Consider the following 26,576-nt stretch of genomic DNA (forward strand, 5'->3'; position numbering starts at 1 on the left):
TTGATTTAGTTATTTAGGCACTCATTTTCGGGCCAATTCAAAGTGGATGTTTCTTTTCGTACCCATTTGTACCGATATCAGTAGATAGGAAGTGATGTCATGTGTTGATGGCTTGGATCATCCGGGTGGAGTTTTGGGTTAATATTTTGGGGGCCAACATTTTTTATTTTTTGATTTTGATATCCTGCGTGCAGATAAATATTGGTCGAGGAAACGGGAAGAGGAAAGGGCAGCGGACGAGGTTGCTGTCTTCTTGAAGAGAGAGCGAGGAAGGGGGAGCGGAAGAAGGATGTCGGGAGGCATAGCTCGCGGCAGGCTAGCGGAGGAGCGGAAGTCCTGGCGCAAGAATCATCCCCATGTCTTCTACCGCTCCTTCCCTTTACTTTCCCCTTGCTTCTTCGCTTCTTTTTTGGCTTTGGGATGATCCACTTCGTTTGATGTTAATTTTGGTCGATAGGGTTTTGTGGCGAAACCTGAGACGTTGCCCGACGGTTCCGTGAATCTCATGATTTGGCACTGCACCATCCCCGGTAAGCAAGGGGTAAGTCTCGCACGCGTGCCCTTCTTCTAAGGGGAAAACAAGGGGAATAAAGATTGGCATTGATCTAGTTTTCTTTGATATATGTCTTGTTGTTTCCTGCACAAAATTTAGCGATTTAAGTGTTACTAGATTCTTCTGGTATCTCATGTTAGGTTTGTGTTGATCTTTAGAACTTAGACCTGTGTTTAGGTGACTAAAGCATCCAGTAGAAAGGAAACGTGGATGCTTAAACTCGAATTTAGGACTGCCCTAATGGCGAGTAAAAGAGTTTTTGAGGATCAGCTACTCATTTAGCTTAAGCTGTTTCCAGGATGGAGTGTTGTAAATAAAATTAAATATTGAAAAAGGGTTATCGAATTTGATGCTGCATTCACATATTTTGCAATATGTGTATGTGGTGTGCTGTATCTATTGTGCAACATCTGCATTTATTAGGTGCATTCGTACAATTGGACCTCAAAGTCTTAGAAGGACAATTTAGATTATGCATATGTATGATTTGTATGCTGGAGTATGGTGACTCCCAATATGTATGAAGGAAATAAATTTGGACAAACTAGTAGGGGAAAATATCCGTTACGACAACATTTTTTTAGGAAATACTAATTTCTGAATTAATTTCATACTAATTATTTGATTGATAATTACTGGTGTAGGGATGATTACTGTTTTCTTGTCTTGTAGAAAAGTTAGATGGTGGAAATAAATTCCTTTGCTGTGGCCTTTCCTCGTTTTCATTTATCTTCATCTTTTTTATTTGAACTTCCTGATCCACCTTTGTGTTTCACCTTTGTGTTTCATCTCCAAGGACTAAGGGAGCTTTGCTCAAGCAAGTTAATGAATCTTTTGAAAGGATTAGTCATAAACAGTGAAAATTTTCAATAAACCCACCCCATGAATTATGACAACATGAAGGATCTTTCTTTATGACCTTTGAACCAGTGATTTCAAAAGGCGCTCGGGCGAGGTGAGGTGAGGCCCGAGCACCTCGCAAAACCCTTGGGCGTAGTACTTCAATGAAGCGTTGCTCGGGTGCTCGCTCGAGCCCAAGCACCGGGTGCCTCAGACGAGTGCTTGAGCCAAATTGGTCGGGTGGTTTGATTGGACTTACAAGTTGGTTCAATCGAACCAACGAACGTAGTGACCTGACAGCCCCAACCCCCTCCCTCGCCCGACCTAGTGAACGAAAGCAAAGGTGAAAGTGAAACCCTACGTCCTCACCTTCGTTCGCTCCGTTGGCTGCCATCGGCAACGTTGTCCAATCTCGCCAGCTGTTGCAGCTTGTCTAAACCCTAAACCTTGTCCGCTGTTGGAGCTCTGTTCGTCATTGCACCTCTGTCCGCTTCAATCAGCAACCTCTTCCATCGCCTTCGTTTAGTTCGTTTGATGTTGCAGCTCCGTTCGCTGCCGTTGACAACATCATCTGCTGCCTTCGTCCACCACTGCAGCTTCATCTGTTCACAGCTGCAGTTTCGTCTGCCGCCCTCTCCTTCCCTCACCTTCCTCCACAGTTGTCGGTTACTCCTTTTCCCACCTTTCTTAGTTCCCTCTTCAGAACTATTTAGTAGAATAGATTTGAGTCGTGATGAGACTATATCAGTAATCAAATGGTATCAAAACTGGTATATTGCTATCTTTTTCTTCATGGCACCCTTGTGTATTGGCATGACAAGTGTTTTTTATCGAGATTGTTGGCATCCAATTGTAATCACGTCTCCATGGTGAAAGAGAAGGGAATGAGACTAAGGTCAGTCACCCACCTATCGGATCATCCTATTCCAACCTGGAGGAGAGAGAGAGAAAAGAATCAGAATTATTTAGCACCATATTGATTCACTCTTTAGAACTGTTTAGCATCATATTGATCTACTCTTTAGAACTGTTTAGCACTGTTGTAAACCTATTTAGCATAGGTCTCCATCAATAGACACCTATTTAGCATATTTTTGTTTAGCTGTATATTTTTTAAATTATAATATTCCGGAGCATCTCGCTTTGGTTGGCTGGGTGCCTAGGCGAGCGCCCGGTGCCTTGAGCATTTTGAGACCTTGGAGCCTAACGCTTTTAAAAACACTACTATGAACAAGCCAAAATCAACCATATCCTGTTCCTAGTTGGAAAAATTAGATGAACTGAAGCGAAATGTATGATTTTTTTTATCGTTTAGGACTCTTATCGTAGTAGTGAAACATCTGAATCTTTATTAGCCTTGATCAGTTCTAAGCTAGTGTTAAAGCTGAAGGTAACTTCATCTTGAAGCTAAATTCTGAAAGTGTGCCTGAGGACTGCTTGATGAGGTTGATATGGTAAAGAGAGGTAGAAAGTGGTTTCTTAAGTACATTATTGGCAATTATTACCAGGGTCTTTTTTTTGTGAATGCTACTCCAAAAGTACTAGATTGTTAGTTGATGTATTCTTGCTGTCCGAAGTTACAAAAATCACTGGTGAGGGCCACTGTTCACTAATAGAGGATCAAGATGGCAAATGAGTAATCTCGTGCTGGATTGATTGTTCAATAGAATAATATAATTAAAGCAGAAAAAGAGACATGATAATAAGAAATAAAGCGAGGAACTGACGTAAGAAAGGATAGTAATGGTTTTCAGCGTAAGTCTGTATTTGATATCATCTATGTTAATCACATTTTTTATTCTCTAGAAATAAACCCTTGCAGTTTTAGAGTTGAAATTTCATCTGAATAATGATTGAACTTAAACTTTTTAGTTACAAAATGAAAGATAAAGCTGCAATAAATAAGCATTGCAGCCTTCCTTGAATTGTTTTATTCATTCAGGGGCCTTTGTACAACGAATAATTGAGAGAGAGACGTGGAAGATTATTTGGAAGGCTTCCAGCGTAAAATCTTCACTTGAAATTGTACATTGTAACTGCAACCTCATGCTGAAGGAAAATCTTAGCAAGCTTTCTCTCATCCCATAATCAATCTTCTCATGTTGAAAGGTCCCTTTAGAAATAATTGTAAACAAGAGGTTGCAGCTCATAGAGGATTGCTAATTATGTGCTGAGTCTTTTTGACAGCTGATGAGATACATCTTTATTGACAAGCATGTATTCTTTTATTTGAGTTTTGGTACTCATTTTGACTCCTAATTCTGAAGATATGCTGCTAAATTTCTAATATCTATACAAATTAAACTTTCATGATCTATCTGGATAAACAAATGAAGTGCCCCACCTTGCCTCTTGGACATGGATTACTTCTTCATAACATGTACTGTGCTACTTGTATTTGTCACATATTGTATAAATACTATTAGGCATTCTGGTTTTATTTGTTGACAATCTGCAATCCTCATATTTGATCTCTAGTTTCACTTCTACAACTTTTCTGCAAATTTCTGAACTCAAATAAAATAAATGATGCCCTGTCACTAAATGTTGCAGACTGATTGGGAAGGTGGCTACTTCCCCCTTACTCTCCATTTCAGTGAAGACTACCCCAGCAAGCCTCCTAAATGCAAGTTTCCTCAAGGTTTCTTCCATCCAAATGTGTATCCTTCTGGAACTGTATGCCTGTCGATTCTCAATGAGGATAGTGTAAGCATATCATAAGCCAGTCAGTTTATTAGCTTTATGATCATATTGGTCTAGCTCGATTTATTTCTCATGGTAGTTAAATTCTGTACTGTCTAGGGATGGAGACCAGCCATTACTGTAAAACAAATTCTTGTGGGAATACAGGACTTGCTTGATCAGCCTAATCCCGCTGACCCTGCGCAGACTGATGGTTATCACCTCTTCATCCAGGTTTCCTTTTGAAACTTTTGATATCATTTTTGTTAAATTTTCATCTATGATGTATCATTCACAATGAGATTGGAATTTGCAGGATCCAGCGGAGTACAAAAGACGTGTTCGACAGCAGGCTAAACAGTACCCACCGCTGGTGTAGTGTCCATTTCATGTTCAGGTTTGACGTTTAAAATCCTCAAGACAGTCAGGACCTTATCTTTTAGGGTGGATCTGTGTGTGGTTGTGGACTTAAATTATCATCCAACTTGGTATGATATCAAGACATGACTTGGCCGATCAGCTTGATGGAAACTTTAGCTGTTGTGGTGCCCATGGCTATGCAAGCAACCTATCCTTACTGATATCTTTTGTCCGGTTCTTGTCTATCTTTGTTAGTATATTAACTGATACGCTGTGAGATGGTTACAGTTCCTCAAGTACACTATTCGTCTATGTTGATCAATCATCAACAGTTTTTTTCTTCCTTGTATAGATTTGACGTGCAATTCTTTTGCTAAGTCACTTTATGTTATATAGTTTATGTGCACGATGCTGGGTGGCAGGATAACTAGGCTCAGTGATAACTTGGAATTCTCTCCTTGAAAGAAATATAACTTGCAATTCTCACCGATGGATGGGGGCAGCAGGTATGAGATCGAAGCATGATTTTTCTACGTAGACTGGCCAAGGGGATTGGATTTGGGGGTCTCTGTCACGCACTGCCTTGCATTCAATCACAGGCATGCACTCAATACTTATCAGTGGATGCAATAATTAAGAAGACGGAGTGGACAGTGAACATGAATGACGTGGACGTGTCAGATGGGATTCATTATTGAATCTTTGGTGATGGTCCCCAGAATAGTCAACACATCTCAATAGGCTGAGGTAAGATTTAGGTGGTCAGAGAATGCTCATCACAGATGGTTTTGGAGAGTAAATTTGCTGTCATCTGGGATGTTGGTAATTGACTTGTTACGTGCTACATCTACCTAAGAATAACCCCATCTGAAACAACCAGGGAAAGAATTTGCCACCGTGAGAAGTTCACATGGACACAGCAGAACCAAACAGAGTTGTCTTTGGTTTGTTGCTTGGGTACTTGTTACTGTATATATATATATATATAATGATGATGATGATGATGATTGGGTCCCAATTTCTGATCAATTAACCGATGCCACCTTCCGTCACGGGTAAAAAAGATGTTTTTGTGGATTTACAATCTCCTGCATCGGCTACCATCCAAACTGTATCCTTTCATATCTTCTTTCCATATGTTGTATCAGGACAGGGAGGTTGGCCTTTGATTGGCCGAAACTAGAAAGGCTTTGGAAGCCGGAAATAATGACAATGAAAATAATGTAAAGAGGATCGGAGGACGTCTTGACGGTGAGCTCGGCAGAGGGACTTCCTACCTTACGTGGGAAAGAAATGGGTCTCATGCAGGTTTGTGGTTAGAAGAGTTCAATAGTAGGTATGTGGTTTCACCTAACAGGCACTAACAATTCGATGTTATTTCATTTTTTACTCGGATGAAAACAACTCATCGGAGGATGTGGAAATAAATCAACTCTTACACATCTTTCCTAGTAAATCTACCAAATCTGAGCCTTACTCCTCGCTGGAGCCCAAATTTGTGCTGAGAAGGTGGGGTTAGCACAAGTGTCGTGTGTCACAAACATTCGTGGACCAGAAAAAAGAAGCACTTTGGGTGGGCCCCTTTTGCGGCGGACGGCGGTCTCACCCACGACCAACGTTCCTTGTGGCTCCGCACACGTGGCACTTCCCACGTCCTCCCGACCTTGTTAACATATTATCATTTGTTGATTACGCGGTGATGGGCCACCCGTCACGCTCTTATCCCTTTGTCACTGGAGGAATAGATGGGCCCCGCCCGAGGCTCTCTCGTGGGCCCGCTTGAAGCTGCGGCGGTGAGGCCGTCGGTCGGTTTGTGTGTGTTTCGGCATCAGACTTCGAAATCGAGTCTTTACAGTTTCGAGATCCAATTATCCGACGCACGGGTGTAGGTGGTATTTGCACGGGTAACTTCGTATGGGCTTACGTTTCGTGTTGGAAATTTGAAATCAGTGGGAACTGAGAGGGGAATGGAGATACATTGCACCTGTCGGTGAACCGACGCGATTCAAGCCTTTCCCACCGCTAACTGCCGGTTTCCGTTGCCTAGCCAATCACATTAGCCCTTTCCTGGCTGGTACGCGATACACGGGGCAAAGAGACGAGTACCCTTCGTCTATTTATTCTTTGGTGGTGGCGTTAAAGTGAGGGACTTTATTTGGTGATGGGTAGAGTTCTTCTGCGTTTGATCAATGGAGATGCGATGCTGCCACGGTAGAGAAGACGAGGAGAGGGAGAACTCGTCGCCATAAATATTAATCTTCGTCTTCTTTCCTTTTTTGCCCTCTTCTTCTTTCCGATCCTTTCTTCCTTCTTTCCTCCACGGACATGGCGTCTGGGTTCCCCGGGCGAGAGCTCGGCCTTGGCGCGGGCGGAAGAGGAGGAACCCTCTTGAAACGCACGCTGGCGGACATGGAAATACAACATCAGCAGCAGCAGATGCAGATGCAGCTGCAGCTGCAGCACCAGCACCAGCACCAGCAATCGCTTTTCCTCCGATCGGTGAAGCAAAGAACGCTTGCTGCGCCCTCCATCGCCACGCTTTCCCCGGCCGTCGTCGGGGCTTTCCCCTGCAACTCGTTCTCTGCCGCGACTCAGAGCTCGGTTTCCACCTCGTCGACCGTCACTTCCGCCGGGTTCGCGTTCCCACGGAGACCCGAGTTGCTCGCCGGGTCGGTGCCGGAGGTGAGGTCTTCCGGCTCGTTGCGGGACCAGCTCAAGGAGCTGGAGCGGCGGCTACTGTTGGATGACGAGGAGGAGGAGGCCAGCGCTTCGGGTTCTGCCGTCACCCATGCCGCGTGGAGCGAGGCGATCCAGAGTCTCATGTCGACGCCCCAGCCCCCGGTGGCCACGACGACTGCGGGCCACCTCTCGCCATCCCCGACCAGCTCCTCGTCCTCCACCATCTCCTCCTCCGCCTCCTGCTCGCCTCCTTCTTCCATGCCTTCCCCTCCTCCCCCTCCCACTGGAACCTCGAGGCAGATGCTCCTCGACACCGCCACCGCCATCGGCGAAGGGAATCTGCATGCGGCGACGGCGAATCTCGCGGTGATCAAGGCTGCGGCCAACCCTCGCGGCGACGCCGAGCAGCGTCTCACGGCGATGATGTACGCCACGCTCTTCTCTCGCCTCAACAACCTGCAGACGGGAAGCTCCCACGCGGTGGCCGAGCTCCGCAGCCCGGAGCACTTCGCGGCGACCCAGATGCTCTACGATCTCTCCCCCTGCTTCAAGCTCGCGTTCATCGCTGCCAATCACGCGATCTTGGAGGCCACGAAGGACGAGCCCAACATCCACATACTTGACTTCGAAGTCGGGCACGGCAGTCAATACGCGGCCTTCCTCCACGCCCTCACCCAGCGCCTCCGCCACCGTCCCACCATCAGGGTCACTGCCGTCGTCGACCCCTCCTCCCCGTTCACCAACATCAACAGTGGCGGTCTGAGGGTCGTCGGCGAGCGGATCGAGAAGCTGGCGGAGCGTGTCGGTGTGGGGCTCCGATTCAGCGTCGTCTCCCGGCGGCCGGAGGAGCTAGACGCTGTGGCTCTCGGTTGCGAGCCCGGGGAGGTCCTGATCGTCAACCTAGCCTTCGTCCTCTCCCGCGTGGCGGACGAGAGCGTCTCCCTGGCGAACCCTCGCGACGAGATCCTCCGTCGCGTGCGCGCCCTCCAGCCGCGCCTGGTGACCCTCGCGGAGCAGGAGATCAACACCAGCACGGCGGCCTTCCCTGCCCGGTTCGCGGAGGCATGCGTTCACTACGGGGCGCTGCTGGAGTCGCTGGAGGCGACGGCCGCGGCGGCTGTGCAGAAGGGGTTCGCCGAGCGGGCGCGAGCGGAGGCGGGGCTGGCGCGGCGTGCGGTGAACGCGGTGGCGAGGGAGGGCCAGGAGCGGGTGGAGCGGTGCGAAGTGTTGGGCAAGTGGCGGGCCCGGATGGGCATGGCCGGCCTCAAACCGGTCCCACTCGGACCATCATCGGTCGAACCCGTCAAATACCGGCTCGAGTCGGCCGGTTCCAACCCGGGGTTCACCATCAAGGAGGAGGTCGGCGGGGTGGCCCTCGGCTTCGGTTGGAGGGGGCGCGTGCTCACAGTCCTCTCCGCGTGGCGTTAGGTTGGAGTCATCGATTAATAATAATAATATTATTATTATTATTATGTTAACTAATAGACATATTATTAGGGAATCATCTATCATCAGCTGGAGGTGCCACCCATTTTCTTTTCTTTTCTTTTCTTTTCTTTTTTTTCCTTTTTGTAATTATGGTGATGGTTGATAATTATGGTCTCCATAACTTTGATGTCATTTATATGAATGAATGATGATATGTTGGTATCTTAGTGATTACGAGGAAAGGCATGTGGGCCACGTCTACGTGTTGCATTCGTGCGCACGAAAGGGCTAATGTGGGGATGGATTAGGATCTATCTCTGTTGGAAACGATGCATGAGTTGTTGGGGGCGTAATTGCCGACTTTGGCACCATTTCGTCGACGGGATTTCTATCTGCAGTTGCACATTTTAGCTGCTGCTTCTTAATGGCTCGTTGGCACCTTTCAGGTCGGACGTCAAAAAATCTAAAGAAACAACGATCGGCCAAATTACCTACCGACCGACTCACTCATTTAATCCTCCTTTTTCATGCTTTGCATCGATTGATTCCCCCTTCCACTTCTTTCCTGCCTTCTTCTCCACTCTGCCTGCATTTGACTTTTTCTTGATCCCCCTTCGAGTTGACTTTTTACCTTGTACATTCTCCTCGATATTAATTAAATCTTCAGTCGGGTTTAAATGTGACACGCATATGTAGATAGATTTATGCCGAATCCACCGACATTAATTACCAAGTCAATTAAGGTTTGACAATGACGAGACACCGGCTTATCAGCACACATCCAACCATTTGGTGTAGTTTGACCAAATGGTAATGATGGTTGTCTGTCGACTCACATCTGTTTCATGTACAACTGTAGTCCATTAAGCAGCACCGATGTTTGGCTTACCGACCCCATTTCTTGGAAGGGATCATTTCTTCTTGAGAGTCTTCCTTCCGTATTGGAGCTAATAAAATAGATGGGCCCAGATTGTAATTATAATATCTTTTTATTTCCTTCAAAATAAATATTTTGATTCCTTTAAATTGGATATTGCTTAATGCATCGATCAAATAATCCAAAAGATTAATATTAATCATAACTCTCGTCACCTCGATCAATCGGATCGTATAATGCTTGATAATCTCACACAAATTCAATTGATTAAATATTTAATTTTTTTTCTCAATTGTTATTAGAGATTATTATGAAAAAGATTAAGTATGTCATTTCAGTTCTCTCGATATCTCATATTTAGAAAATTAATTTTTTTTAAAACATACTCTCGATATATAAAGATTTTCTATAAGACTCGATCTAATTCAAGTATCATAATTTACAAGTTTGATTGATTCTGAATCTCCATGATACATTATTATTGAACTATAAATATCATTATGTTTATAAATGCGGAACCCTTTAAAATTATGTAGGGAGTTTTAAGTAGTGTGGCTTTAATGCTTAAGTTAACTTTAGGATTGAAAAGTTTGACTAATGCTTTGCTTTGAGTAATATTAAAAAAAATATTTATGGATATATCTCAAAAATTATTTTATAATGAGTCATACAACTATTAATCTCACATAGAGTTTTAAGTTATATGAGAGCAATTGTGTGCTTTTATTGAATTTAATCATGATTATATTATACCAAATCTAAGATATGATAAATTTTAATCGATTTGACATCATGCTAAAGTGTCAATCACATGTTCAACAATATGATATTGAGATATTAGTCATACGATACTATTAGCCATATGGTACTGTTGGGTCCAGCCCATATGTGAACTTGGACAAATTGGGCCTATTGAGCTCAAATCACTAATTAAGGTGAAGTAAGGCAAATTAGGGCATGCAGAGAAAATGCAGAGCAGGGTGCAGCGTGCAGCGTGCAGCGTACGTGCACAGTGAACAGCGACGACGTGCAGAGAGAAATAGAGAGAGAAAGTAAGGTTTCTGAGTTTTCTGCTTGACGATCGGTGGCCAAACGTTGTCAGTTTCGGCCCAAATTTTATGTGGAGAATCCTTGCAGTAAACTCTACAATTCTAACGGTGTTGATCTACAGTTTACCCTCTCTAAGGTACTTTCCTGCGGTATCCACTTTGTGAGACCTAGAAAATCTCTTTGGAGAAGATCCATCTATGTGATGAAAATATGCTATTCTTGAGCCAAGATCTATGTTCTTGATGTCATTCTGATCCTCTAGTTATTCTAGAGAAGACCTACTGTAAACCTGTTATCATCATTATTGATAGTGGAAGTTTGAGGTGGACTACGGTCCCGTGGTTTTTCCCACATTGGGTTTTCCACGTTAAAAAGATTTGGTCTCACTGTGTGATTGATTTATTGCTCTATTGTTTATGCTGTGCTGATTGATATTTTCATTTGGATATCAAGTTGGTATTTTGATGAGGAACCTATTTTGATACACAAAGAGGGAAAGAATTATTCCGCATTAACAGGTTTCTTCCCAACAAGTGGTATCAGTCAGATGGTATGATTAAATTGAACTCATCAAATTATTCCACTTGGAGGCGTCTGATGGAAGATTTGCTCTATTGCAAAGATTTGTATAAGCCTATCAAGGTTAAAGATAAACCTTCTATTATAGACGATGAAGAATGGGAAGTTCAACATAGAAAAGCTATTGCCTATATTAGAAGATGGATGAATATAAACTTGCATGAGCATATTTCAGATGAAACCAGAGCTGATGTTGTTTGGCAAAGGTTAGAAAATCTTTTTGCGAAAAAGACAGTGGGAAATAGAATTTCTCTCCTCAGAAGGCTTGTAAATTTGAAGTATAAAGATGGTGGTAACATTATTGAGCACATAAGCCTATTTCAGAGTCTTGCAAACAAGTTGGTTGCTATGAAAATGAATATAGATGATGAGATGCAGGGATTATTACTTCTCAGCTCTTTACTAGAAAGTTGGGAAACGTATGTGGTGACTATTTGTAACTCCACGCCAGAGGGGACTCTAACCATAGATATGGTTAAAGACAGTTTGCTAAATGAAGATGCAAGAAGGAAAGAACAGGGTGAATCTTCTTCTGGTGCATTTGTTACTGAAAAACAAGAAAGACGTGGAAGAAGTCATAGCAGAAATCCATATGGTTATAGAGGAAGATCCAAGTCTAGAAGAGATATCAAATGTTTTCACTGTAACAGACCAGGTCACATGAAGAAAGAGTGTAGGTTTTGGAAGCGAGAACAGAATGAAATGAAGAAAAATGAGAAAGAGACCAATACAGTTGCTGCTGAAGGTAATATCACTATTGTCTGTGATGAAGGTTGTGTTAGCCTTGTAGCTCAGGACAGTAATTGGGTAATTGACTCTGGTGCTTCATTTCATGTTACTTCTCATGGTGATTTCTTTAGATCTTACACTGCTGGTGATTTTGGTAATGTCAGAATGGGAAACAATGGTACATCTAAGATTGTGGGTATTGGAGATATTTGCTTGGAGACCAGTATTGGGAGCAAATTGATACTCAAAGATGTAAGGCATGTTCCAGATATTCGTCTTAACTTGATATCTACAGGTAGACTTGATGATGAGGGCTTTGCACATTATTTTGGTGAAAGTAAATGGAAACTCACTAAAGGTTCTCTAATTGTGGCAAAAGGAAAGAAGATTAACTCTTTTTATGTCATGGAAGCTAAGCTACACAAAGGAGAGATTAATGCAATTCAAAAAGGTGAAAGTATAGATCTTTGGCATAAGAGGCTTGGACATATCAGCGAGAAGGGACTTCAAACTCTTGCTAGAAAGCAGTTCTTACCAGAGTTGCAAGGTACATCTCTTAAATCTTGTGATCATTGCTTAGTTGGAAAAACACATAGAGTTGCATTTCAGACATATCCATCATCTAGAAGATCTGATGTTATTGATTTAGTTCATACTGATGTTTGTACTATGTAAACTAGAACTCTTGGAGGTGCTCTTTATTTTGTTACTTTTATTGATGACCATTCTAGAAAAGTTTGGGCTTTTGCTTTGAAATCTAAAGACCAGGTACTCGATGTTTTCAAGGAGTTTCATGTCAATGTTGAAAGGGAAACTGGCAGAAAGCTAAAGTGTGTTCGATCAGATAATGGTGGCGAGTACAGGGGTCCTTTTGAGAATTATTGCAGGTTCCATGGTATCAGGCTTGAGAAAACAGTTCCTAAAACTCCTCAGCAGAACGGTGTGGCAGAAAGGATGAACAGAACCATTGAAGAAAGGATTAGGTGTATGCTTTCCCATGCCAAGTTACCAAAGTCATTTTGGGGGGAGGCTATGAGAACTACAGTTGATCTGATAAATCTTTCTCCATCAGTTCCTCTGCAAGGTGATGTTCCAGAGAGAGTATGGAGAGGAAAAGATATATCTTATAATCATTTGAGAGTCTTTGGGTGTAAAGCATTTGTTCATATTCCCAAAGATGAGAGGTCCAAGCTTGATAATAAGGCAAAAGCATGTATCTTCTTGGGATATGGTCATGAAGAGTTTGGGTACAGATTATGGGATCCAGTGAACAAGAAGATTATTAGAAGCAGAGATGTTGTGTTTCTTGAAGACCAATTGTTTGATGATGGTGATAATGTTGAGAAGCCAGAAACCTCTGTTTATATTCCTTGGAGTTTGGGTCCAGTTCCTTCACCTGTAGTTCATGATGATCATGGGGGAGATGAACAAGAAGATAGTGGTGAGAATACCAGTGATGATACACCTACAGTTGATGATGCTGAACCAACTGAACAGGCACCTCCACCACCAGTTGAGATTCCATTAAGAAGATCCACTAGAGAGCGACAACCCTCTACCAGATATCCTCCACATGAGTATGTTATGCTTACTGACGGGGGAGAGCCAGAAACTTACCAAGAAGCTATTCTACATGAGAATAAGAATGAGTGGGTTAATGCCATGCAAGAAGAGATGAGATCCTTGCTTGAGAACCACACCTATGACTTGGTAAAGTTGCCTAAAGAGAAGAAAGCTCTCAAGAATAAGTGGGTTTACAAATTGAAGACTGAAAGCAATAGCTCACAACAGAGATACAAGGCACGACTAGTTGTGAAAGGATTCAGTCAGAAGAAAGGTATTGACTTTGAAGAAATATTTTCTCCGGTTGTGAAAATGTCCTCTATCCGAGTTGTTCTTGGTTTGGCTGCCCGCTTGAATTTAGAAGTTGAGCAACTTGATGTAAAAACAGCATTTCTTCATGGTGACTTAGAAGAAGAAATTTACATGGAGCAACCAGAAGGTTTCAAAGTCAAGGGAAAAGAAAATCTGGTATGTAAGCTTAGGAAAAGCTTATATGGACTCAAACAGGCACCTAGACAGTGGTACAAGAAGTTTGATTCCTTTATGATGAGCCAAGGGTATGATAGAACCACATCTGATCATTGTGTGTTTATGAAGAAATTTTCAGATGATGATTTTATTATTTTACTGCTATATGTTGATGATATGTTGATTGTTGGCCATGATGTTGAAAAAATTGAAAAGCTGAAAAGAGAGCTAAGTAAGTCTTTTGCGATGAAAGACTTGGGATCGGTGAGACAAATACTTGGCATGAAGATTCTTCGTGATAGGAAGAAAAGGAAGATTTGGCTATCTCAGGAGACTTACATTGAAAAGGTTCTTGAAAGATTCAACATGAGTAAAGCCAAAGCAGTTTGTTCTCCACTTGCAGGTCATTTCAAGCTGAGTTCAAAACAATGTCCTACAAGTGAGAAAGAAAAAGAAGAAATATCCAGAGTGCCTTACTCATCTGCAGTAGGCAGTTTGATGTATGCTATGGTTTGTACTAGGCCAGATATAGCTCATGCAGTTGGAGTTGTTAGCCGATTTCTCTCAAATCCTGGAAAGGAACATTGGGCAGCAGTGAAATGGATATTAAGATATCTAAGAGGTACTTCCAGGTTGTGTTTATGTTTTGGCAGTGATGAACCTGTGTTAGAAGGGTACACAGATGCAGACATGGCAGGTGATACTGATTCCAGGAAGTCCACTTCGGGATTCTTGATGACATTTGCAGGAGGAGCAGTCTCTTGGCAGTCTAAGTTGCAGAAGTGTGTTGCTCTATCAACCACAGAAGCAGAATACATAGCAGTTACTGAAGCCTGTAAGGAAACTTTATGGATGAAAAAGTTTCTACAGGAATTGGGCTTGAAACAGGAAGTATATACTGTTTACTGTGACAGTCAGAGCGTCATTCACCTCTCCAAGAATTCAACATACCATTCTAGATCCAAGCATATTGATGTGAGATATCACTGGGTTCGTGATGTGCTTGAGATGAAAGAATTACAGTTGGAAAAAGTACATACCAATGAGAATGGTTCAGATATGTTGACAAAGTCTTTGCCTAAGGAGAAGCTTGAAGCATGTAGGCGAAGAGCGGGCTTGGTACAGCCCACCATATGAGCTGGAGGGGGAGAATTGTTGGGTCCAGCCCATATGTGGGCTTGGATAAATTGGGCCTATTGAGCCCAAATCACTAATTAAGGTGAAGTAAGGCAAATTAGGGCATGCAGAGAAAATGCAGAGCAGGGTGCAGCGTGCAGCGTGCAGCGTACGTGCACAGTGAACAGCGACGACGTGCAGAGAGAAAAGAGGAGAGAGAAATAGAGAGAGAAAGTAAGGTTTTTGAGTTTTCTGCTTGACGATCGGTGGCCAAACGTTGTCAGTTTCGGCCCAAATTTTATGTGGAGAATCCTTGCAGTAAACTCTACAATCCTAACGGTGTTGATCTACAGTTTACCCTCTCTAAGGTACTTTCCTGCGGTATCCACTTTGTGAGACCTAGAAAATCTCTTTGGAGAAGATCCATCTATGTGATGAAGATATGCTATTCTTGAGCCAAGATCTATGTTCTTGATGTCATTCTGATCCTCTAGTTATTCTAGAGAAGACCTACTGTAAACCTGTTATCATCATTATTGATAGTGGAAGTTTGAGGTGGACTACGGTCCCGTGGTTTTTCCCACATTGGGTTTTCCACGTTAAAAAGATTTGGTCTCACTGTGTGATTGATTTATTGCTCTATTGTTTATGCTGTGCTGATTGATATTTTCATTTGGATATCAAGTTGGTATTTTGATGAGGAACCTATTTTGATACACAAAGAGGGAAAGAATTATTCCGCATTAACAGGTTTCTTCCCAACAGGTACCAAAGTATCAATCACGATCCCTATATCATCTTCCAAGTCAAGAATTTTGTCTTATTAGCATCAAATCAAACCATTTTATACTGTAATAGTTAATAGCTCATGATGTGTTCATTCTCTAGTATCACATAATTCGGGAGAGGGTACACTTGTAAGGTTGGGCTCTAACTCTTAACGAGTTTGGGGCATTAAAAGTGAGGATATGTAATTGTATATTTTCTTACAATTCACTTGTGAGAATGAGATTGATATTAATTATATTAAGATGCAAATGTATGATTATAACATGATTATGTATCTATAACCTCTATAGTGCATTCTTAGAGTTGAATTTATATTAATAAGATATTGATATAGGAAAGTGATGTGTGTACATCTATGTGTCATTTCATTTCTTTGCTAGCCCAACAATAAGTCATATTCAAATAACTCTTAAGTGATCCTCAGGTACTATGAATCGCTTATAAAAAGGATTTTATGTATGTTTATCATAGACCCAAAGAACTAAATTTTTTTATTAAGCTCAGTGCATCAAAAACTCATCGGACATTCTTTCGACTTAGTTTCTATATGTGATTTTGTTAAGTCGATCAATTCTATATTCTGAAAACTAATTTAATTTGATTAACTTCATGACAATGATTAATGTGTCAAATAACTAAATTTGATTTTAATTTATTTTTAAATATAAATAATGAATGGACTTGACCTATTCCTTACCAATAGAGATGGGCCATGATGATTGGCTAATCAAGATATGTTGCGAGCGAAGACCATTATCATTATTCGAATTATTCATTTTGCATGTGGCTAAGACATCACGGAGAATGTTTAACTAAATCTTTACCTATGGCATTAATTTTGAGATCCCATTTCATATCTTGGCCGCTCAATAATATGACAAGACAAGCTCATAAGGTTGCAAGAAGATGATAACCTATATAATTAACATGACTTAAATTAAATATGAGATATTTCAGTTATGCATACTTTCTTATAGAAAATATATAATCAGTCAATCATCATCCGCTACACATGTATCACATAAGGTCCATAGGAGAAAAAAGCTCAAACGAAATACCACATATTTGTTTACGTAGATAAGAGTCTAAGAGATAGTTCGGGATGATTATAAGATGCTTCTCTCATGAAATATTCATAGAAATACACATAAGAGTTTAAAGGGCAGCTCGGAGTAGTTACAAACTACCTCGCCTATGAAATCTTTATAGAAATATTCCATCTCTCCGAAGTCAAGTTTAAAAATGTACCCTCAACTCTAAATGAAAGGCATTGAAATCGAGAGCATAGATCCATAAAAATTGATCTTAGGATTAACCTGAGCATTGAAAGAACCGATCTAGGAAGTCTCTTCCGACTTTGATATAGGTAACACCTCGGGAACATAACATATTTACCATAAGAGCATGATATTTTCATCTCGAGAGCATAATATTTTCATCTTAAAAGAAAGTGCTTTCCATCTAAAATAACTCTATTTATACATATCAAAGTCACGTAAAACCATATTAACATTAATGATATTTTCCTTTACCACTATCAAAATTTAAAAATAATATACCTATGCCAATAGAGTTTTCCATATCAACTCAAATATCATTTGTCTAACAAAATATGATAAACTATTATTAATCATGGTTACTAGTAATTAATTTGAATTTATTTCTGAAAATTAAACATACAAAGTATCTGAATTATTTTTACTTATTATTTTAATCCCATCTCGTTATCTTTTCTCTTTCTTTTGTGTATACTTTTTTTCAATTCCCTTCTGATTCTCTCGTACTTCACTCTTTCGTTTGAAAGAGAAATTAATTTTGTTTATTACTTCAAATATTGAAAGATAATTAAGGGGTCATCCAATCTAACCGATGCTGATGTTCTTAAGTTTCAATATCATTGTACTAATAGTCAATAGATAAACAATGCTACGTATTATTTATTTTTGTTGTAATTTATGTTTATATATTAAATAAAATTTTATGATTATATAATATCTTGATTTAGGAATCTTAGCTAAGATAAAAGTAAAAATCTTAAGCTTAATCCTTTATAAATAATGGATTCATTTAATATTTTAGATACACATATAAAATAAAATAAAGCGAAGAGACACTTAATGAATAATTTTTATAAGTCAATCTTAATATTAATCTATTTCCAATATACATCGTGGCCCAACATAATAAAGATCAAATCTGTATATCCTAATGGTAGTTTGATACTGTGATATATCTTCTCACCCTGTATTTAGGTGATATTTTCATATTTAAACTTTTCACCATAACTTAATACTAGGTCGATACCAATTGCCACAATCTGACTTAATGGAATAATTGGTTTATTAACTTTATTAAATTTAAATTATTATCTAAAAATATTTAAACTGAAGTTAATAATAATATATCCATTATATTCTTATAAGTCAATATTAGCCTTAACCTTCTCTTTCGATACCAAAACTAATCAGAATGTAATACTTACATATTTAAAAAATAATAATTTATCATGTTTAATAATATTTAATTTTAATTTTTAATTTTAAAGTATACTTATCATGTTTAATAATTTTTAATTTTTTTTAGGTTTAAAGTATTTTTCTGCTCTCCTATCCTCCCTTACATGCCTACCATTTTTGGAAAGATTTTTCAATAATTTATAGTGATGCAAGTTAAAAGCTAATAATGTCTATAGCAAAACCAATAAGCCACCACATACCTAATTCAAGAGAGATGGAATTGCAAATCTACCCTAATTAAAGTAGTATCACGTATTGCACTAAATGCAATCTAAACTTTAATGGAATGTGTTTCACACTTGAAGGATCAAAGTGAAACGAGAAAAGAAATCATGACCATTAAGTTGGTCTCATGACTCCTCCCCCTCCTCTCTCTCTCTCTCTCTCTCTCTATATATATATATATATATATATATATATGGGGGATAATTTTAGCTTATCTTTTTCCACACGCTCAGTGTTGGCCCATATAAACTGGGCCGTATGGTGCAGGAGCGGCCCATGGACCTTTAACTAATCCAGGAGAAGATGGACAGAGAGAGAGAGAGAGAGAGAGAGAGAGTATGGATTTATGTGGAGAGAGATTTCGAAGACCAGACGTTGAAATAGTGTAGTGGTTGTTGATTGAATTAGTGGAGATAGCGTTTGTACACAAACGGATAGGTGTTGCTTTTTGTGGTGGTTGAACCACGATCGGTTGCAATGGATATCTTCCTCGAAATATATTAGGATATTATAATTTTCTTTACTAAAGAATTTTCTTTTATGTTTATCAACTATCAACATTGTTGGGATTTAAATTCAAGAATCATAAGGCCTAATCTAATGATAATTTTTCGTCTATCATTTGAATTCGTTCATGAATAATTCTAAAAATCAAATTATGATATGATGCATATCAGATAGTTCAATAATGACTTTATGATGACATATATATTAGGTCTATGCATTGATAATTTTTTTAAAATATTAAATCAACTATAATACTAATTATCATGACTCCATATCAGATTAATTGAGTCGTTACTTTTAATGAGTCTAAACTATTAATTCAAAATATTATTAATAAGAGTACGTTCGTCATATCATTATAAGTTATTTTAAATCTTAATTCACTTTAAATATGAGATTAACTAAATAATCCACTTTCCAAATGAGATGATTAAATTGAATTGGATGATGTGTTATGGTAACTTTGTTATTTAGGGACGAAGAGTACATTTTGGTTATATGCATGAAATTAGGAATACAGAGAATTTCTTTCAGGGAGTTATTAATATTTTTTTTTTCTGAAAATTAAGAACAATTGGTTAATAACACCCATCTATTATGTCTCTTCAAAAGTTCTCTACTTCTTTTCAATCCTGCATACGATTTTAAATGTAGAATAATGGGTCATTTCCCTATAAAATACTTATATTTATAGTATTTTCAAATCGATATTTCTTCTTTTGGCTTTTCTCAAATAATATTTTAATTCAAAAATATCTAAAATAAATCTCGAAATTATTTTGCTTATTTTTTATACCAATTTTAGATTGTTACAGTGTTTTCATTAGGCTCGTTTATAATATTTTTATTTGATTCATTTATCATATTTTTAAGTTATAATTTTAAGTAATTTTTTTGCTCATTTTTTTTACCAGCTATAGATTCTTATAGTGTTTTCATTTAACTCTTTTATAATGTTCCTATTAAGGCTTTCTAATATTTTCATTTAGCTCATTTACCACATTTTAAAGTAATTCTTATTATGGTGACTAAAATACTGTAACATGCCAAAAACATTATAACAGATATTTTTTTTTTTGAATTATAGTTTGGATTTTCTTTTTTAAATTATAGATACTGATTAAAAAAATTATCAAAATATGAATATTTTATTTAAAAAATGGCCCTAGAATAATGCTAGTACTCCAAAACTGTTGGTTACCCTTTGTAAGATGAATCTAATAATATATCTTGCTTTTATAAAATATTTTTCTTTTATGCTTTTATTTATCAAAAGTCATATAAAAAGAAAAGTATAAGTTGATGGAAATATCTAAAATTAAGGATGGGGAGAGATGGAAGTGTGCGTTCTACCACACCTTTCACAATGCAAACGGATAACATGTTTCTTGTTTCTTTGTCCAAGTAGCACGTGCTGACAAAGACGCATACATCCACCTCTAATCTAATTTGGCCCCAAATGTTTCACTTATTTAATTTACTCCTAACTAAATATTAATCATGCGACTCAATAATTTAAAAATAAAAATATATTATAGATCTAATTAGATTATAAAAATATTTTTAAAGATAAAAGAGATCTGACGGACTTATGGTTCGTATACTAAATTTTAGATTTTATTTTTAATTAATTATTTAATCAAAAACTATGTATAGGAGACATGCCATGTGACAAGTAAGAACGTCGGGTCGTTACGGCTGACAGCTAGTGGTCCACGTCGTCGCCGTCGTCGCTGCTGTGGTGGTGCAACCACCGGGAGGGAGGGAGGGAGGGAGGCGGGCGTTCCGGTCACGCTGCCGCCTGTAGAGTGGCGTCAAAGGTCCGCAAATGGATGGGATAAGGATACCGCGCTGCGGGTGGGCCAAACCCAAACCCAAACCCCACCCCCACTTTCCACCTTTTCCTTCTTTTCTCCCTGTCTTGGGCCCCACCGCCGACAGGCCTTCGTCCCCTCCCTCGTGTTGTGTAGCTCTTGCGCGGGCCCACTCCACCCTGCAAACGTCTCTCTCCTCTTTTTTGGTTTTGACTTCGTCTTCGTTACGCTGCAGCAGTAGTTGCAGCAACACGTCTCCTTCCTCCATGTTTCATTTCCTGCTTCTTCTTGCTCTCGGGAAGTTTAGCAGGGAGTTGAGGTCATGTATCGGAAATCTGGTGCTCTAAGTACATACATATGGTTGCCTCTTAGCATCAGAGTCTTCCAAAGTCATATTGGTTGCTCATAGCTTCAAATTTATTATAATTTATTTCATTTTTAACCGTATTATGTAATCTTCTTCTTCTTCTTCTTCTTCTTCTTCTTCTTCTTCTTCTGCATCTGAGCATCATGTACCGAATTGATGATTAAATTAAAGATAATATCATCATCATTTAGGGACCCATTATTATTGATTACTACAGGAAGAAAAAATATATATATATAAATAATTAGTCCCAATACATCACTTACCCTCAGAGGTAGGTCACGAGGGGGAGAGGAGGATGATGACGACCACCTTTTCCTCGAGGCAAACGAATGATCCCATTCTTTTGAGGGAGGGCGTGCCCCCCTTCCCACCCGGCACCATCTCTATCCCCTTGCTTTATCGTGGGGTACGAGGTTGCATGCCCCAGTGCCAAGGGCTTCAAATTACTACCTCTTGGTTTCATGAAGACGATGAACCCATACGATGGCGTGGTGTTGTAGCAGAGCTGTTGCATATGTTTAGAGATCCCCACCATCTAACCGGACCTTTTTCTAGTTGAAATAGATTAAGCATCTAACGGAGGTATTGATGACATATATTAATCTATCAACTGACCCCAGATTTGTCGTCTGCCTCCTCTACCCAACCTTATCATCGATTAAAGGGGCGATTAGGGGTTTGAATGATTTGTCTATGCCGCTCGCTTGGTGCCATACTTCGCCAAACAGTTGCGCGTTCTATATCACTATAAGATGGAAGGACGGGGACGTGGCCGAGGGTGGAGAGGGACGCCACCATACTAGAATTCAGAAAAAGAGAAGGGCGGCCAACTCCGTCGGCATCGCCAATGTGCATGCCGACAAGCTGCTGACAGCTCCTGCATGTTGATTGTTGGGTGAGGTGGAGTCTTCCTTGCTGGGCGTATAATGCTTCTTCTTAAAAGAGCGATTCATGTGTTAGGAGAAACATCGAGCCAAATCTTCTTCAATGATCAGGGCATCATGACGACGTTACACTGTAAAATTTCTGGGTGTTTTGCTCATTGCAGCAATGCATCAGCCAACAAAATCTCTGGTGAAACAAAAACTATTGCACGCCTTCTACTGTGATTGGAGAGTCTGCTCCACTTGTCTTGTAGAATCCACTTTTAGATCCTTGGCACCTAATCTTCTTCCCCAATAGCTCTTTTATTATGTATAATATCATAAAAGCAGCCTTCTTTTCAAAGTATCTCGGAGTAAATTACAACACATGAGACACTATTGGTGATGGTGATTTGTGAACTAGAGCTGTATCTAGAAGAGCGATTTCGTTAACCTAACGTGGCTACCACGCAGAGCTGCTCAGTTTCTTTGAATCTATGTCAATGGAACAAGATTTAGCAAGCAAATCTGGTCCGAATTAACCTTGTTTTTCCACGCATTGAGTTCTGCTGCTGGAGATGCATCGGAGGTTTACTCCCAGGGAAGCCCCTCCGCAGTGGCTTGGGTTGCAGTAAGTCAATGCTGATAAAGTAGGCTCAACATCCATGGTACCAAGAGGAAGAAGACAAAGAAAGAGAAAGAAGGTACTGACCCCACTTGAATACCGTGGTTAGCAACCACGACAAGCACACGACCAACCACCATTGATTAGGCTTTGATAGCTTAATCAAGATTAATGTGGAGGGTTGGAAGAGTAGAATAAGGGGAAAGGTTGGTGCAAATAATTAGATCTGCGATGAGAGGGTAAGCACATAGCAGCGCCGGCAAATTCTTCGCCGACGTCCTCCTACGGTGTTTTCTTTTCTCTTTGATCCGAAAACCATGAAGCAGAAACGTCTAAGCCCCATCGTCATATTCCATTAGCTTGGTTCCTTTATAGGCCAAAGTAGATTCCCCTCACCTTACCTAGTCTCTTTCTTTATTCTTCCTCCCTTTCAAAGACAACCCTTTTACTCCTCATCGCAAGTCCTGCCAAAGCCTCTGGTCCTCCTCCGCTGCTCTCTTGTGCCACATCTTTAGGGGGAGAAGGGAATTCGTGATGCAAAGTGATCAAGGTCTGGGCATGGAGATGGGAGTAGGTGCAGGAGGGGAGTGCTCCTCTTCCGCCGCAGCGGCGGAGCAGCAGCTTCTGAAGGCGGAGATGGCGGTGCACCCGCTGTGGGAACAGCTGCTGGGGGCTCACGTCGGCTGCCTCCGGGTGGCCACGCCGATCGATCACCTACCGCTGATCGACGCGCAGCTGGCGCAGTCGCACCACCTGGTCCGGTCCTATGCCGCCGGTCGTCGCCCCTTGCTTTCCCCCCACGAGAAGCAAGAACTCGACTCCTTCCTGGTAAGCCGCCTTGCTACTGATTTCTCCTCGCTACCGATTTCTCGGTGGATTACTTATACCTCGCTCGATCGAACAGGCGCAGTATCTTATGGTGTTGTGCTCGTTCAGAGAGCAGCTCCAGCAACACGTCCGTGTCCACGCCGTGGAGGCCGTCATAGCTTGCAGGGAGATCGAGCAGTCTTTGCAAGATCTCACAGGTACTACTACTTCTACTACTACGACATCTATGATTCCATTTTGCTTCTGGAGATAAAAAATGGAACACAGAATTGAAAATTACGACTCTGATGACATGATAATTCATGTATCTACCGCAAAGCAAGCATAAATCTTAGCAGTGACTTCGTCTTGTTGCCTTGTTTCTTTTCTGCAATCTCCATTTCTTGTGTGATCTTTAAAGAAGGTGGTGGGAGTGTGGACCCAAAGGCGTTAGTTAAGTTAGGTGAGGAAACGCGACAAGGAAATCGTCGTCACGTTTCATGTCTCCCCCCCCGACTAATTCATTCTTTAGGAAGATGTAATTATGAGCGAGAGATCTGTTCATCATCATCATCATCATGATTTTACTTGGAGAAGGATATGCTTTATGATTACCTAACCATACGTGCATCCTGCCACATTGTGGTAGCACAAATAGAAAGCTCCCGGAACAAGTTCTTCAACTGTTGCTCGTTTCTAACCTATGAATTAGGAGCAACTCTCGAAGAAGGGTCGGGAGCGACGATGTCGGACGATGAGGACGAGCTGCAGATGGACTGCCCATTAGATATCAGCGTGGAGGGGCATGACATGATGGGATTTGGGCCGCTGCTTCCCACTGAATCGGAGCGGTCTCTGATGGAGAGGGTGAGGCAAGAACTGAAGATTGAACTGAAACAGGTAGAAGACCCTTAATCCCAGTTCGTGTTTGGTTGCAGTGAGGGCAAAGACCCTTTTTGATGGGGATCGTCTCATGTGTTCATGCAGGGCTTTAGGTCGAGAATCGAGGATGTACGAGAAGAGATACTTCGGAAGAGAAGGGCGGGGAAGCTGCCCGGTGACACCACTTCGATATTGAAGCAATGGTGGCAGCAAAACTCCAAGTGGCCGTACCCTACTGTAAGTGTTTTCTTTCTTTAACCATTACACTCATATTCTCTAAGCAGGAAATAATTTGCATATATATTAATATTCATTTGGTCGGTAATCATGATTTTTAATGGTTAATCTGTGTATTTTTTTATGAATATTAAATGAAATATCTAATATTTGAAGCTAAGAGGATAATCCATGAATGTGTTGAGGTTATAATACAAATGTTTCAGTGTTAAGCCACACTATTTAAGGGAGGGAATAATACGGACTTAGTCTTAATATATGATAATTAAGCATGGAGGCAAGATTAGCTTTTTTTAGTGTAATTTAAAATGCTGAAAAAATTTTAAGTATCAAAAATTAAAAAAAAAAACATCAAATGAATGAAAAACGTAAAGAATATAATTTGATTTGATCAATCACATCTAAGAATTAAAATAAATTAAAATTCTGTGTGTATTCATCATGTCATTGTCAACTATTTGGATCATTGATTAATCTAATCTATACAACAGTTTCGTGCATGAATAATTTTGTTCTGTTCATTTTGGCGTTTATTGAACGTACAAAATACACAGATAATTTAATTGAGTAATCTAACTCAACCTTATCTCAGTCATTATTTAAGTATTTTTTTTCTTCATTTAAGTTTCACAATTTGGGCTTATAACTTAGTTTTTGTTTTAAATTCACTTATTATATACATCGCGGCCTAAAAATGTCACCTTAAATATTGTTTACAAGAGATATTTGCACATATTTTTATCAATACACCTTTTGTATTCATCCCTTTAAAAGTAAATATATATGAAAAACTTGAGAAGTAAAATACTCTTACTAAAATGATAAAAATATTTTAGGTACTTAAAATTTTAATAGTATTTTTAACTATAGTGATAACATAGTAAATTATTTGTTGAGTATATGTTAACGCGAGTCATATGTATATGAAAAATCTAAATACACCTTAACCATTGGTCTGATGATGATGATATATCGGATCCACTTATCAAAGATTGTTTGTTCAAAATTCCAAAGGAGTTAGTTTACTTGGTAAAGATTTTGATGATTTATTATAAAATTTTACGCTCGAATTTTGTCTTCGTCATTTATCTTTTATAACATAAAAATAAAAATAAAAATAAAAATACATAGATATGATATTAAAACCTCAATATTGTCTTACATGAATTGAATTGTTTTAAAGAAACACCCACATGTAATTGAATCGATCCCGTTGAAGAAGAAAGGATTTGCAAAGGCAGGTCGCATCTCATCGTTCAGATGTCAAAGATGTAAGTAAGCGCTCCTTTGTTCCTTGTCGTTCATGGCTTCCACATTTCCAGGAGGACGACAAAGCAAAGCTGGTGGAGGAGACAGGCCTGCAGCTGAAGCAGATCAACAACTGGTTCATCAACCAACGAAAGCGCAATTGGCACAACAGCTCCCAGTCGGCGACCACTCTCAAGTCCAAGCGCAAGAAGTAACGCCGCTCACCTGTTCGACGCTTGGCTCTCGATGCGCGACGCACTGACGCAGTTGTTTGTTCCTTCTGTGCTGCTTGCAGGTGAAAGCGTGCACAAGTAGCAACACCACTGGATTAACCATGAAGACATGAATGAATGACTTTGAAGTTTCTTGTAGTCCACCGACCGTACCGCAGTATCTAATATTGGTTCCACCACCTGGTGATTGATTCGCTAATGACCTGTCTGTTTGATGAATAGATGTCACAGAAATTGTATCGAGATGGTGCTCTGGCTCTCATAATAGTCTGATTCCTCTTGTGAGATCAGTGCAGTGTGCAGTGTGCAGTATGATTCCTAGTTTTTTGTTAGATCATGCATGAGAAAATGGATAGTTAAGATGCATTTGGATGTAGTAAGAATCATTGCTATGGGCACCAAAAGTGAGCTAAAAGCAAGCACAAGGTACTGGATTCCATGATATCAGGTTAATGAAAGGTGCAGCAGGTTACCTGCACAAGGGTTAATTAATCACAGGCAGATTACTAAGAATCTCTATCTTCTTCATCATTATT

At 40.1% G+C, this 26,576-nt stretch overlaps 3 protein-coding genes across 3 annotated transcripts; all 3 read left to right on the forward strand.

Annotated features, from left to right (window-relative positions):
- Positions 1 to 213: 213 nt before the first annotated feature.
- Positions 214 to 4,784, forward strand: LOC135655476 (SUMO-conjugating enzyme SCE1). The gene is made up of 5 exons (XM_065175733.1): positions 214 to 358; positions 458 to 541; positions 3,947 to 4,099; positions 4,196 to 4,309; positions 4,392 to 4,784. Exons 1-5 carry the CDS (start codon positions 290 to 292, stop codon positions 4,452 to 4,454), a joined length of 483 nt encoding a protein of 160 aa, XP_065031805.1. The 5' UTR covers positions 214 to 289; the 3' UTR covers positions 4,455 to 4,784.
- Positions 4,785 to 6,556: 1,772 nt separating this feature from the next.
- LOC103976360 (scarecrow-like protein 8) lies at positions 6,557 to 8,776 on the forward strand. Its single transcript, XM_009391557.3, has one exon. The coding sequence runs from the start codon at positions 6,761 to 6,763 to the stop codon at positions 8,540 to 8,542; it is 1,782 nt and encodes a 593-aa protein (XP_009389832.2). The 5' UTR covers positions 6,557 to 6,760; the 3' UTR covers positions 8,543 to 8,776.
- Positions 8,777 to 22,828: 14,052 nt separating this feature from the next.
- Positions 22,829 to 26,330, forward strand: LOC135655507 (homeobox protein knotted-1-like 3). The gene is made up of 6 exons (XM_065175734.1): positions 22,829 to 23,461; positions 23,538 to 23,658; positions 24,153 to 24,340; positions 24,428 to 24,559; positions 25,882 to 26,018; positions 26,103 to 26,330. Exons 1-6 carry the CDS (start codon positions 23,168 to 23,170, stop codon positions 26,104 to 26,106), a joined length of 876 nt encoding a protein of 291 aa, XP_065031806.1. The 5' UTR covers positions 22,829 to 23,167; the 3' UTR covers positions 26,107 to 26,330.
- Positions 26,331 to 26,576: the final 246 nt, after the last annotated feature.

Source organism: Musa acuminata, chromosome BXJ1-4, assembly GCF_036884655.1.
Source record: "Musa acuminata AAA Group cultivar baxijiao chromosome BXJ1-4, Cavendish_Baxijiao_AAA, whole genome shotgun sequence".
Classification (NCBI taxonomy): domain Eukaryota; kingdom Viridiplantae; phylum Streptophyta; class Magnoliopsida; order Zingiberales; family Musaceae; genus Musa; species Musa acuminata.

Excerpts from the sequence above, each read along its gene's own strand:
- LOC135655507 (XM_065175734.1), top strand. The coding sequence starts at position 23,168 with ATGCAAAGTGATCAAGGTCTGGGCATGGAGATGGGAGTAGGTGCAGGA. Across the intron at positions 23,659-24,152 it reads GTCTTTGCAAGATCTCACAG|GAGCAACTCTCGAAGAAGGG; the intron begins GTACTACTACTT and ends CCTATGAATTAG. Across the intron at positions 24,560-25,881 it reads CCAAGTGGCCGTACCCTACT|GAGGACGACAAAGCAAAGCT; the intron begins GTAAGTGTTTTC and ends CCACATTTCCAG.
- LOC135655476 (XM_065175733.1), top strand. The coding sequence starts at position 290 with ATGTCGGGAGGCATAGCTCGCGGCAGGCTAGCGGAGGAGCGGAAGTCC. Across the intron at positions 359-457 it reads GGCGCAAGAATCATCCCCAT|GGTTTTGTGGCGAAACCTGA; the intron begins GTCTTCTACCGC and ends TTTGGTCGATAG. Across the intron at positions 4,100-4,195 it reads CGATTCTCAATGAGGATAGT|GGATGGAGACCAGCCATTAC; the intron begins GTAAGCATATCA and ends TGTACTGTCTAG.
- LOC103976360 (XM_009391557.3), top strand. The coding sequence starts at position 6,761 with ATGGCGTCTGGGTTCCCCGGGCGAGAGCTCGGCCTTGGCGCGGGCGGA.